Here is a 13,819-nt window from a genome sequence, read left to right as displayed (position 1 = left end):
GATGTTGGAAGGTGTCGTTTCAAAGCCTGCAGCCAGGGTGGAGGGGGTTTGTGCATGGTGAATAAGGAAAGTTATGGGGTGGTGGGGGTGGGGGAGAGCAACCAAATTTAAAAACTACTGCAGTGGGATGGGACTTCTTCCTTGAAATCTCAACTGCTCTGTTGAGACGTGCCCTGTGGAGTAATCTGAATGCTTGCTGTGTGCTGGCTGCATATGATATCCTCTGTGCTCAGGACCTCATTGTGTTCTTAGAACAAACCTTTGTGCCCCTCTTATCTCCACTTTATATTCCGGGAACCTGAGCTCTAAGATGTTGGAACTTGCTGAAGGCTGCACAGCCAGTAAGCGACAGAGCCGGGGTTTGAACATGGGTCTCTCTGGCTTCAGGATCTGGGCTTGTAACCACTGTGCTTGAGGATCTCATGTTTTGACCCTGACAGCAGCAAGCACTGATCCTAGGACCTGGTTTCTGGGCAGGTGCTGGCTGTAGGTGGGGCAGGGGTAGGGGTGCTCAGACAGTGTTTCTAATCAGTCCCCAAGGGATGGGCTGCTACTGGTCTGTGGGGGCATGGGGAGCCCGATGAGCTTGGCCTGTCATGGGAACTCAGTCACCAGGTGGAGAGACGTGGATAGAGAAGCTCCAGGGCGAGCATGCATGTGGTCCCACATGCCTGGGTTCACACTCCACAGTAGCTGCACTGCTCATACTCAGGTTTCCACTGCCTGAGCCTGCACACCCATTTGTGGCTTGTGCTTGGCACCTGCATCTAGGGGTGGTGTGAGGATGAAACAGTGCCTTGCTTGGAACCTCACTAGACAGGGTGGGGGTGGGGAGGCTCTTACCACTGAGTCTGTTCTTTACTCTCAGGGAAGGAGAGGGACAGGGGAGCCAGAAGCTTCTGGCAGCCAGGCTTCATGAACCCCACCCCCCTCCCCTCCTGCCCCGCTGCACTGGTCCCTCTGCTCTGTGCTGTACACCCTGAGGCCACTTCCGACCTGCCCTCCAAGAGCACAACTACAGGGTTGCACAACCAAAAGCCTTTTCACCAAAACTTTTGTTTTATTTTAAGTTGCGAGGATCCAAGCCACATACAAAGCCTGCCTAGAAAGGAGAGTGTATGTGAAAAAAAGACAAGCAGGTAAGAATTCAACAAAAACTTGCCCGTTTGCAATGAGCAAAAAATTCAACCAGTCAGCCTGTGTATTATTGGTTGTTTATTTTCATAGCTGCACAGGATTGTACTATGTCAGATGTTGGCAGACTTTTTCTTAAAGGCCAGATGGTACTTTAGATTTATGGGTCATCTGGCCTCTGCCAATAGCTACTCAGCGTTGTAGCACAAAGGTACTATAGGCAATGCATAAATAAATGGGCATGGTTCTGTTGCAATAAAACTTTATTTACAGGGATCCCTGGGTGGCGCAGCGGTTTGGTGCCTGCCTTTGGCCCAGGGCGCGATCCTGGAGACCCAGGATCGAATCCCACATCGGGCTCCCGGTGCATGGAGCCTGCTTCTCCCTCTGCCTGTGTCTCTGCGCCTCTCTCTCTCTCTGTGACTATCATAAATAAATAAAAATTAAAAAAAAAACTTTATTTACAAAAACAGGTGGCTGGCCCAAGGGCCATAGTTTGCAGACCCCTGTGCTATTCATATAGCACATAATCCATATACCATATACCATATACCATAATCTAGCTGTTCTGTTGATGGACGTGTGGCTTGTTGCCGTTGTTTGTTTTGTAACAAACAGTGCTGCTATGAGGAATGAAAGAAAGCATTTTTTAAGAGGATTTTATTCATCCATTTATTTGAGACTCAGAAAGAGAGAGAATCTCAGTCAGACTCTTCACTGAGTGCAGAGCCTGACGCAGGGCTTGATCCCACAACCCATGAGATCATGACCTGAGCTGAAACCAAGAGATGGATGCTTAACCAGACTGAGCCACCCAAGTGCCCCAGAAAACATTTTTTAAAAATCTGAATAACTGAACAAAATATGAAAAGCATTTAAAAATTGGGAAGCAAGCCAGGAATCTCTGTGTGTCCCAATTGATGCATCTCAATTCTTAAGTGTAGACAACTAAAGCACACACTGGATGAGACAAACCAAACGCAGCCCCATAATTAACGTGCCCCTCAGGAAGACCTGGGGAAGCTTGGACCCCTTCCAGTAATTTTGGGACTCTCCTAAAAGCTTCCCACAGCACTGTTGGTGTTCCTGTCGCTCTGGTTCAGTGGTCTGAGCACCCCCAGAGAGGAACTTGGAACACATCAATTTTCCATCTCTGGGGCCGGCTGACAGCTGTGGTGGGCATCCGGATGTTTGGGGAAAGGGGGGGCGGTGTGTGAATGATTCTGAAGAAAGCCCTTTGTATTTAAATGTGATTGTGCTCACCTTCTAATGCCTGCAGTGAACTCTTTCAGCCATCAGACTTGAAGCCCACTGGCGTGGGGCCCTGGCTCGGAAGGTGGCCAAAAGGAGAAAGTGGGCTGTGCGGACCGTGAGAAAGTGAGTTCTCTACAGAAGGTGACCGTGGACTTGGTTGACTTATTTGGCTTTGTGCAGATAGCCAGTCTTTCCTTCAGGATGTCAGGCCTTAGGGATTCAGCTCCATTGCTGTCCTCTGAGCTCCCTGATTTGCCAGTCATCATAATTCATGATGTTGATTAGTTCAAAAGTCACAAGGACAACTGCCTTCCTATGCCGTTTGTTGTTAGCAACTAATTCAATCTACTCAACACAACACAAAACAGAGCATGGTGTGGGTGAAATAGAACATATCTTTGGGGGCAGACTTGACCTACAGGCTACATGAGTGTCACCCTGCATGGCGACTGGAGCGGTTGCTACCATTTTGGCCTTTGAAATCAAACAAGTGGAGAGAGTCTCAGTAAAGAAATGGGCCAGAAAGCTAACGAAACATTTGCCCCTATAGGTTCATAAAGGGATTCATCAACCGCAACAAGCCCCTCTGCCCTGACAATGAGGAGTTTATCGTGTTCGTGCGTAAGAATTACATCTTGAATCTTCGCTACCATGTCCCAAAGAATGTCTTGGACAAGAGCTGGCTGAGGCCTCCTGGCATCTTGGAAAATGTGAGGACTGAACAGGGACACCTGTTGCAAGTGACTTGGGCATTGATGGGGCTCAGTTTCTATATGTACTTGTACGGCCTCCCTTGGCTCAAAAGGGCTGCCTTAGCGAAATGCTTCTTGGCAAGGTTGTTACACAAGAAATGGCACTCCTCTAAATTCGTACGCTAAAGCCAACAGAGGTCTGTTTGCACAGAGCATTTATGATTAATTTCTTTTTTTTTAAGATTTTATTTATTCATGAGAGACACAGAGAGAGAGAGAGAGAGACAGAGACACAGGCAGAGGGAGAAGCAGGTTTCCCATGGGGAGCCCAATGTTGGACTCGATCCCAGAACCCTGAGATCACGACCTGAGCCAAAGGTAGATGCTCAACCACTGAGCCACCAGGTACCCCAAGATTTTTTTAAAGATTTGTTTGAGATTGAGAAGGAGTAGAGAAAGGGGCAGAGAGAGAGAGGGAGAGAAGCCGACTCTGTGCTGAGCCAGGAGCCCAACATGGGGCTCGATCTCATGATAGTCAAGAGTTGGAGGCTCAGTTGCCTGCGTCACCCAAGTACCCCCTTCCTAATAGCTTTTAATGACTGTCACCTAGATGTTTCTCAAAAGATGGTCCAAGGGCCCAAGGGCCCAAGGGTCTTAGAGAGCAGTGGGGGTCATGTAAGTAAGATCTTGGGTCCCAGCCTGGGTCTACTGAGCATCTCTAGGAGTCCTTTATTTTTTCTTTTTTTTTTTTCTTGCTAGTTCTCAGATGACTCAGACATATTCATGTTTAAGAACCAATAGGTTAGGGGTACTTGGGTGGTTGAACATCTGCCTTTGGCTCAGGTCGTGATCCTGGGGTCCTGGGATCGAGTCCTGCATTGGGCTCCCTGCAGGGAGCCTACTTCTCCCTCTGCCTATGTCTCTGCCTCTCTCTATGTCTCTGCCTCTTTCTGTGTGTCTCTCATGGATAAATAAGTAAATAAATCTTTAAAAACAAAAAAAAGAACCAGTGGTCTAGCAACAGTGAAAAGGTAGTGCAAGATTAGCAAATTCACTGCCTTCTTGGAGTTTAAAATACCAACGCTGTCATTTATATGAGACTGGATTCCACTGTACTTTCAAAGCTTCTGTCTTGTGGCCACCACCCAAGATTCGGTATGAGTGAGGTACATGGAACAGAAATGTCTTCTCCCCACAGGCATCGGACCTGCTCAGGAAAATGTGCATAAGGAACCTGGTCCGGAAGTACTGTCGCGGGATCACAGGCCGAGAGGAAAGCACTGGTAGGGACAGGGAACATGGGCAGGTGGCAAGGTGGTGGAGGGGCCAGGACTCGCGGCACTTGCCCGCTGTCTCACCTGGGAGCCAAGGGTCGTCCTGGGCCCCTGCCTCATACGTGTGTTGAGGATTAAACACACCCAGGCCACTTAGCACAGAACCCTCGTTCGCGGGCAGCTGTTAAGGGGGGGGGGGTGCCGCTCACACTGTTGCCATGGGAACACAACCCAGGTGGTCCCTGTACTGCACAGAATGCAGGACCCCTTTTCTGCCAGAGGGTTTTGTTCATGCTTATCTGCAGGTGAGCAGACTTTTTCTGTAAAGCACTAAAGAGTAATATCTTGGGGTTTGCTGGCCACATGATTTCTGTTACAATCACTCAGCTTTGCCAGCGGAGCACAAAAACTGCCAGAGACAACATATAAATGGATGGCAGAGCCATGCTGCCAAAACAAACAAAATAACCATCCCCCCGCCCCCAAAAAAAAACTTACAAAAAACAGGCAGCAGGGTGGATTTGGCCCTCAGGTTGTAGTTTATAGATAGATCTCTGACCCAGAAGAAAAGAAGTGCTCTCTGAAAATTCTGAAAACTCCACTTCTGGGAAGAGCATGCAAGAGACCAGCATTAAGTGCCTGCTCTGGTCTCTGCCGGCGTCATTTTTAGGGCACCTTGGCCAAAGCCTAGAACATGTTGTGATTTCTGTGCCAAATCAGGACAAGGCTTCTACAGCTTATCAAGGAAAGTAAACCACCCCATGGACCTAAGGGGCCTCTGTTCCAGGGATCCTCAGGCTACCACTGTTTTACTTCCAATTCTGTTTAACCAGATGCAGCAAAAGGTGGTTACAAGTGAACTCTTCAGGGGAAAGAAAGAAGGTTATGCAGAAGTCTTAAACCAGCCCTTTGCCAACAGTCGGATTGGTGAGTACATTCTTCCATCTGTGCTCTTGCTTCTCCTGTTTTAAAGAGTCAAAAGAAGATGCCTGACTTCGTAGCATTTCCTGACCATAGGTGAGGTCTCTGTCAGAGGGACATAAACCCAGCAGATACCAGTGGCTTTTGCACCAAGATGGTATTTAGTGCTGATTCACTGTGTTCTGGTTCCCTCCCCAGACGAAGGAGACATTAATCCCAAAGTGCTTCAACTCATTAGCAATGAGAAAATCCAGGTAAGGAAATGGGTGTCCTTGGGTCAAACCGGATTCCCTTAACAGGGTCTGTTTTCTGTATGAAGAGCGTCTGGAAGTGCTGTTGACATGCAGGGGGCTGGGAGGGTGGGCTGGGCTCTCAACTGTAATGTTCTGGGTATTAATGAAGACTGTGGGGCCCATGTGACCACTAGGTACCTGTTGCTGTTCTTATGGTCCTTATCTGTCACCCTAGGAACTAGGTTTGGTTCTCTCTTTTTCTTTTGATTTTATTTATTTATTTGAGAGAGAGCACAAATAGGGTAGGGGAAGGGACAGAGGGAGAGGGAAAAGCAGACTCCTTGCTAAGCAGGGAGCCCGATGCCGGGCTCAATCTCTGGACCCTTGGGATAATGACCTGAGCTGAAGGCAGACACCCAACCTACAGAGCCACCGGGGTACCCCATGGGTTTGGTTTTCAATGAAATTGAGCAAAACAGTCATGAACTTAATCGCTGAATATCCCCTATTCGAAGAAGTGTGGCAGGGTGCCAGCGGCTTCGTAACTTAGCTGTACACAATCTGGGCAGGTTCCTTAAGCTCTTGCTGCCTCCACCCTTCTGTGAGTGGGGAGGACAGGGGTATTGAGAGGCCCAAGGGGTCAAGGGTGGAAAGCGCTGTGTGGCAGGACGTTTGAGCCTCTCTGAGTGCTTAAAGGAACTAGTCTTACCAGAGTCTGGTGTAATAAGGAGTTCTGTACTCCACCCCCTCTTCCCATGGAGTCACCGTGTTCTCCTTTCAGTATGGCATCCCAGTCATCAAATATGACAGGAAAGGGTTCAAGGCCCGGCAGCGCCAACTCCTCCTTACTCAGAATGCAGCTTATGTGGTGGAGCTTGCCAAAATCAAGCAGAAAATGGAATACTCAACACTCAAAGGTAAGACATGGGCCATCTTCAGACCATTCACTGGGTTGACTTAGGTCCTGGGCGAACATCGGTAAGGAAGACACCCTCCACTGGAAGTCAGAAGCGTAGGGTGCCTGTAAAGCCTGGGGCCTGCCCGGGTCTGGCCTGTGCCTTTTTTCTGGAGTAAATGTCAGAGGCCACCCCTTCATCCAGGTATCCTGGCCAGGACAACAGCTTCTCCGATGACCTGTTTTATTCTGAGCACTGCCCTCCCAGCCTCAGGGCCTGCTGATTGCTGGGCTGTGCCCTTCATCCTCGGGGGCCCAGTGAGGAGGGACAAAGTGTGGGGTGGGGGTGTTCCTAGATACACCACCTCGTTTTTTCTGTATGAATGCCAAGTTGTCCAGTTCCTGGTTTCTGACTCTGGATCTGTGTCTTTACTCCTCAGGTGTCTCTACTAGCAGTCCTCAGCGATGGAATCTTAGTCATTCATGTTTCGCCGGAGGACCACAAACAAAAGGTAAGTGACGGCCCCCAGTGTCTGCCAGAGGAGGGAAACCCTGCCACGCTACTGAGCTGCCTGCCTTGCAGCCTCAGTATGGAAGAGTGCTTTCCTCTGGAGCCACTGCTACTAGAACTGCTGTGTCCTCTCCTCGTCAGGGGGATGCCATCCTCCAGTGTCAACACATCTTCGAAGCAGTCACGAAGCTCGTCATGCTGGTGAAGAGGGGGAACATTGTAGATGTTGTCCAGGGAAGGTAGGGGTTTTTTCCACCATCACTTGTTCACCAAGGCAGCCAGAGTATTAGGGCCCAGTTCTCAAAGCGAGGGCCTTTCCATTCCTGGGGGAAGTCATCACCAGGTGAAAGGTGGACCTCTGGGCCAGTGCAGGAGCCGGCCACACCTGTCCTGTGGAGGCCTGTTGTCTGGGATGTTTGGCTGAGCACAGGGGCTGCAGCTTTGTAGGCTGCTTACAACTGATGAGAGGACAGCAGCGTTAAAATTTCTTTAGGACATAGAACTATGTGGCACAAGGTGGCTAAGCAGCCAGCCTGGTGTCAGCTGGCTGGTCAGGGACGGTAGGGGGTAGTTTGAGGCCACACTGGATTCTTGTTCTCAGGCTAAAATCAGGTGCCGTGCCGCCTAGAGCCTCCATGCAAGCAGGCTGCCCCCCTGCTGCTGCTAATGGGTCTCAGGCCAGTGCAGCCTGAGGAGCAAATTCATACGGGCAAGAGGGAGGGAGAGTGAGGAGTGTTCTGTGGGATCTCTGAGGGGAGACCTGGCCACCCCGTGAGAGTTTCAGCAGGATGCTATGTAGGTGGTTCTTCAGACAGCAGGCTGGCCCCTTGAAGAACTGAACGTGTTAAATTGATTTGGAAATAACCCCAGAAACACGTGGTAAGTTTCCTACTTGTGGCAAGGGTCGTCGTTTGATTATCAAATACACAATACAACTGTAATAAAATGGGAATTCGCTCTCTAAACTAGTAAATCTTCATAAGTGAATTTCTTTTGCAGACAGAAGGTGAAAATTAAGAATGTCAGTAATTGATTACTCTGTGTGTTTTCCAGTTTACAGTTTTATATCGGTCCTGGAAAAGAAGGCACAATAGTTTTCGACACAGGACCAGAAGAACAAATCTATAAAAATAAAAACGGACAGTTAACCGTGGTGAGTGGCTGTGGCAGGAAGTGAGTTTTACATGAGAATATAAAGATTTGACCAATTTCAGCTTCCTATATATAGACTGTTCATTTTCCCCTTTATTCCTGATTCTACATCAAAAGGACAGGAAGGTATTGATGCCAGAGGTATAGATTCACACACTGAATGAAAGGGCTTGAAGAAAGCAAATGGGTTTACCTCCTATTTCTGGTTAGTGAACAGGAAGGTGATGTTAAATCCTCAGTTTTAAATGTCGAAGCCAACTTTCCGCTGGATGGCAGAGGCCTTATGCCTTATCCTGTCTCTGACATTGGAAACTCCTGGAGATCTTCGGAAAATGCCCGTGCCTGAGTGTCAGCCCTGGGCGCTGTGATGCAACAGGCAGGGGTGCAGCCTGGGCTTTGGAATGGGCACGAGCTCGGGGCTAAAGAGCAGAGCTGACTGCTGTCTGGCAGGAGTCCAGGCTGGGTGCCCGGTGCTCTGTCCTCCCTGCCGGTCCCACCGGTGCTAGGTCGGGCATCCCAACAGTCCTCACTGGCAAGCAGCTCACAGGGCTTAATTTGATCCCATTTTGCTGGGAAATGACAGATTAAAATAGTGGGCTGAACCTTTCAGCTGTATTTGTAGATGCACCCAGTATTATTCGATACAAATGAATGAGCAAACGGTTTGTTAATAAAGTATCTTGTACGTACATATTTACATTTGCATCCCCTTAACTAGGAAACTTTTTCTGAGTGTAAGTAGTACCCGACCCAAAAGGCTTTTCTAACATAACTGCCTCTAAACTCCTGGGGATCAGTTAAAATCTTTTAAGTATCATTTTGAATGTAACACGTCATTTTTTTCAGCTTACACACTGTCTTAGGGGTATAACCTTTAAGAAGGAATTTGTCTTGGGAGTCACACAGCTCATGGGCTGGACTGGCTCAGGCTGAAAATGCTAAGTGGCTGGTGGGTGGGGCTGGCTTCTAGAAGCTCGTCCACGTGGCTGCTGGCTCATAAGGGGTCTCTAACCTAAGTGTGGGCACTCCCCCAAGGTGTCGGTCGGCATGAAGTCCTCCTGACCTCTCCCATGGCCGTCTCTGCTCCAGCTGAGGAAAGCCCCCAGGAAGCGAGAGGCTGTCCAGGTAGCTACACCTTCAAGGGAAGTTCCCAGCAGCTCTAGGAAAAGGAGCACACCTGAAGAAACTGAGTGGCATATGCCACTTCCTGGCTCTTGGCTGCCCTGGAGCACTATATGAGAAGGTCCTGTTCAGGCGCCCAACCTCACGTCACCTGCGGGGATGGGTCTGTGTCCCGACCAGGTCCTTCACTCAACGGGGACTTGAACAAGTCATTATAGGCTGGGCAACAGATCCTCTACCTTTGTCAAGCTGGCACCGAAGAACAATTAAGGAGTATATACAGTCTGAGAGGGATCCCATACAATTTGATAAAGCTGCAAATTTTGAATTTTGTTTTAATTAAATGGAACTGAGACACTTTGGGTTCTAGAATGGGGAGCTGTAGTGGAAATGTTAAGGTCTTAGGTGTGTTTCCATCTCCCCAGGCCCTGCCTCCCTCCCTCATATTAAGGCGGTAGCAACTCCAGCTGATTCACTCTGCTTTCCACCTAAGATTTCCTTGCAGTGATTAAATCCAAACACTACAGAATAATGACCTCCACCTTCCCCAGCAACATCAAGGCAATGAAGCAGAACAAATGGAGGACAGATGCCATCCTCTTTGCCATGAACCCCCATCGCACTGGCTGGATTGTGCTAGGTTTCTGAAAAGACCCAGAAAACATTTAAACAGAAGCATTATATGTAACTTTTATTTTACACGTCCACAAATGCTTGTACAACATACAGTGACTACTTCTAACGTTTATAGCATTTTTTTCCATAGCACAAAAAGAAAGGTTAGTGACACACAGGTGTGCTACAGTGATGCTGGGTGGAGCCCTCAGGAGCCCACTTTGCAGAGGAGGGCTGAGTGTTGTTGACATTTGGGTCCTGAGCACCTGCTGGGAGGTGCAGGCGATCCCACCGAAGCAAAGGGTGGGGTCCCTGCACCTCAGCCAGGCAGCTCATCTGCAACCTATCATAGGGGGGGAGGGGACGACGATAGAAGAGGCTACTCCAGGATTGTCTTGGGCACAGGCCCCCAGTCACCACAAACAAGGACCTCTTTGAAAAAACAGCTTGACAAGGGACCAAAAGCTGTTCTCCAACTGTAAGCTCTTACAATGTAATAAAACTTAACTCTTTACCAAATCTTAGGCCAGTGTTTTACTTACATGGCTCTTAAGTACAAATATTGACCTTTGTTTGCCCTTCATGCTATCATAAAATTCAGTTCCTTGTAGAATACATTTGCTAACAGAGCTTGGACCAGCCAACACTGCTGTCAGCTCAAGACTATGCAGCTAACGGTGTATCATTCACCACGGAATGTTTCAGGAATCTGTTCAGATCCCAGGAAAGCAGAGACTCAAAACTACAAGTGCAAAGTTAAGGAAAAGTGTAAAGACTGCCAGAGACATTAGCTCATATGGTGTGGAAGCCCAAACGAATCCGATTGTTCCACAAACTTACTCTTCACAGAAATATGTTAAAAAACAATTCATATGATGGCTTTTCCATTCCTACAGAAAACATCAGAACTGACATTCACTTTAACTCTCTAAAAAAGTTCAACCCAAACGCTAGGGTTGGTGTTTAAAACTGAAACGGTATATAAAATATTTACGAAACAGTATAAGCCCCCCCCTTTCCTTAGCACTTAATAAAACTCGAATGGCCTAATATGAAAGTTTCCCACACAACAGTTTAAAAGGCATCGACCCCGAAACATGATTTTTTTTTTTTTTTAAGTTCAGTCAAGATTGTTTTAAAGTTTTATTGTAGGCTTTGCTGCTGGATACAAATAAAGGCATGCAACTGTCCCAAGAAGGGCAGTGTGTACAAAGCCTAAGCTGTAAAAACCATTTCAAAATATAAACTCGTTTTTTGGAATACACTGTGTCAAAGGCTGCCCATATTAATACCTTTGGTATAAAACAGTAATGTTTCCCTTGAAAAGCAGACAAATCCCATCCATTACCTTACACACGTTCACATCTCCTTGTAACTACTCTACGTAGTCTAGTTGCAACCAGCCACGTCAGTCACCACTCACTTCTGTCCCTTCACAGGCGCAGAGGAGACTGGGAGGTAGGTAACCGAGAACGTCCGTCCTACACGAGCACCATGTGGACGGCCGGGCTCCAGTGCAGGCCCCCTGCGCCCCACAAGCACACATCCCCATCCATAGTCGCACACGTCCCTTAAACATGAACACGAACACTTTATTGGACCTCAAAGGGTCTGCACATCCTCTAACTCTGCTCGCTGTGGCTACTCCATACTGTGTAAAAATCAGAGGCAAAGACAAAAAGGGGATCTCCGGGTGATGGCTGCATCTACAGCAGGGGAGCTGCCCTGAGACTGCTGGTGTGAATGGGTTTCCTGCCTGGATGCCAGGCTTGGTGGACAGAGGCCGGGCCACCTCCACTTTCTAAGCAAAAGGCAGGGCTTCTCCTGGAGATAGGAAGCCCAGCCTAACAGGGAAGAAGGCTGAGGAAGAAAGAATAGAGCCCAAGAAGTGACAGTATACGAGCTCCACTTGTTAAACAGGCCACAAGGCCTTCTAGAAGGGAGTTGGCCAACAAGGAGAACAGATGCAGGGGCAGGGGGAGCCAGGAACAGAGCCGTGCACTCCCTGCCAGGGCCAGCTCTGCCTTAGCCACGTGAGGTCCTAATAGGCCTGTCCCTCAATAGAGCCGGACACCCAGAGCTATACTAGAACAATCAGAGGCACGAAGCTCATCAGTCCTATCTTCCGTGCCACAAACTGTAATCATCTACCCACATGAGCTAGAGGTGCAAAGTCCTGGGGCAGAAGGACTTCCGGCAAAGCCCTGGAGCCAGCCCGACCTAGGGCACAGAAACTAGCAGCCAGCATGCTGGGCTGGAGGATTAGGAAATAGAGAGCTCAGAGAATCCTCTGGTGGCCACCAACCGCAGGATCCCTCCCAGAGCTGTCAGACTGAACCCCAGGGGCATGCCGCCCCAAAGCCCAAATCATAGTCAACACCCACAAAAATAAATACTGCAAATAAAATTTCTCACATCCACTTCATACCCATTCATACTTTTCTCCGAGAACCAAGAAAGCCTGGCTCCAAAGATTCTCAGATCCCCATGGAAGGGGGAGACCTTGGACATAGCTTGGTCAAGAACGGGGTGCATTCATCTGGGGGAAAGACAGTCACCTGGTCGAGAAATATCAAAATAATCATCTGGCTTGTTACAAAAGTATCTTCAGACTCCAGGGGAAGTGGAAGGTGCCCAAGAGCCTGCAGGAATTGGAGTGAATGACAGGGGAGGAGGGAGGAGGAGGGTGGCTCGCTTGCTTGCTTGCTCACTGGTGGAGGTGGGCCCGGTCATCCGGGCGCTTGATGTGGATCCGCCGCACACGCTCGATCCGCTCTCGCTCCTCGTCTTCATCCAGGTGGTGAGAGCGACCAGCTGCCCCACCTGTGGCTTCCAGGAGCGCGTTGTCAGGTCCTCGGCCGTCCTGGGCCTCGTACAACAAAATATTGAGGGTCTCCTCATAAATCCGGGCCTCTGGGAACTCCACCTGCATTCCCACAAAACACAAGGCAGGTAAGTTAGCATCACAAACACATACCCCACTACCTCTACTGCCACCTGGTACTTCCAAGAAGGGCCGCTGGCTCATGCAGGCCCCTGGGATTCCTCTTAACACTGCCATTATTAGTTTTATAGTAATTTTTGTTTTCAAGAGGCAATACTTACACACAGTGCTTACACAAGAAACAAAAGGGAAACAGTACATCCAAATGTACATTTATACACATGAATATTCACGCACTTTAAAACACACAAAAGGTGGCCCATCACACACTCCTCTGTACCTTTTGTTTTCCCCTAACTTAGGAAATCCTTCCATAGCACAGAATTACAACAACGTAACAATGAAATTAACCAATTAGGTAGTTTCCAACAGGTTTCTATTAATTACAGATCTGCACACTTGGAGCTGCTCCACACCTTCAGGCAGCCTTTAGTGCAGCCCCATGTTTTGAACAGGGACTGGCTGAAAAGGACATGACGCCTCTTGCTTGGCAAAGCTGCATGTCTGCTGCTTGCCCTTCGGGGTTTAGGTTCTGTGAATCAGACGGGGCTGCCCAAATGGGCCCTGGGCACTTGACTCACAGGGTGGACACCCTCTGCTCTCAAGGCAGGGTTCTGAGGTTCGAAGAGAAATGGAGAGAACACGCTCTACTCTGTCTTTTCTACTGAGGCCACAAAACCAGGAGAAAGAGTGCAGTGGCTGAGGACTGAGACACAGAAATCACAGCAGACAGAGCGGGGGTCAGCGGAGAGGCCAGAGTTTGGAATAATGCCTGGCCAGCAGTGAGTTTACTGCCCAGAGGGATGTTAATGCAGCCTGCAACCCCGCAATGGTCATCAGCATAGAGAGCTCCAGGGGGGCCACCAGAACCTCCCAACACCTAGAGAGTGTTCCCGGTTTTCCTTTCCTTTTTCTTGCACCCCTATCTGTTCCCCCTAAAATCTTGCGGCAGCAATGGCCAGAGCCTGGGGGAGTCCTAACTCTGAAGGGGAACCTTCCTTACTGATTAGGAGAGCTGTGGTCTCATCAGGATGGAGCAAATCTCTGTTTTTCTCTTGCTTCTTTATGCCGC

At 48.8% G+C, this 13,819-nt stretch overlaps 2 protein-coding genes across 5 annotated transcripts in view; one reads left to right on the top strand and one right to left on the bottom strand.

Moving 5' to 3' along the window:
• The window catches only part of MYO1H (myosin IH), a 45,253-nt gene extending 35,028 nt beyond the window's left edge, over positions 1 to 10,225 (top strand). The window contains 13 exon segments of the mRNA XM_038575394.1: positions 1,071 to 1,139; positions 2,427 to 2,511; positions 2,939 to 3,098; positions 4,279 to 4,344; positions 4,346 to 4,363; positions 5,188 to 5,281; positions 5,474 to 5,529; positions 6,290 to 6,425; positions 6,844 to 6,860; positions 6,862 to 6,915; positions 7,056 to 7,153; positions 7,968 to 8,067; positions 9,102 to 10,225. Of these exon segments, the coding sequence (XP_038431322.1) occupies positions 1,071 to 1,139; positions 2,427 to 2,511; positions 2,939 to 3,098; positions 4,279 to 4,344; positions 4,346 to 4,363; positions 5,188 to 5,281; positions 5,474 to 5,529; positions 6,290 to 6,425; positions 6,844 to 6,860; positions 6,862 to 6,915; positions 7,056 to 7,153; positions 7,968 to 8,067; positions 9,102 to 9,128 (980 nt within the window). The 3' untranslated portion in view covers positions 9,129 to 10,225.
• Positions 9,865 to 13,819, bottom strand: part of KCTD10 (potassium channel tetramerization domain containing 10) — a 27,774-nt gene continuing 23,819 nt past the window's right edge. For all 4 annotated transcript variants that reach the window (XM_038575400.1, XM_038575398.1, XM_038575399.1 and 1 more), the window contains exon 7: positions 9,865 to 12,729. In XM_038575400.1, coding sequence (XP_038431328.1) covers positions 12,511 to 12,729 — 219 coding nt within the window. In that variant the 3' untranslated portion in view covers positions 9,865 to 12,510. The remainder of the gene's footprint in view (positions 12,730 to 13,819) is intronic.

This window comes from Canis lupus, chromosome 26, assembly GCF_011100685.1.
Source record: "Canis lupus familiaris isolate Mischka breed German Shepherd chromosome 26, alternate assembly UU_Cfam_GSD_1.0, whole genome shotgun sequence".
Lineage (NCBI taxonomy): Eukaryota > Metazoa > Chordata > Mammalia > Carnivora > Canidae > Canis > Canis lupus.
Note: the sequence above shows the minus strand (reverse complement) of the source record. Positions and strands in the feature narration are given on the sequence as shown.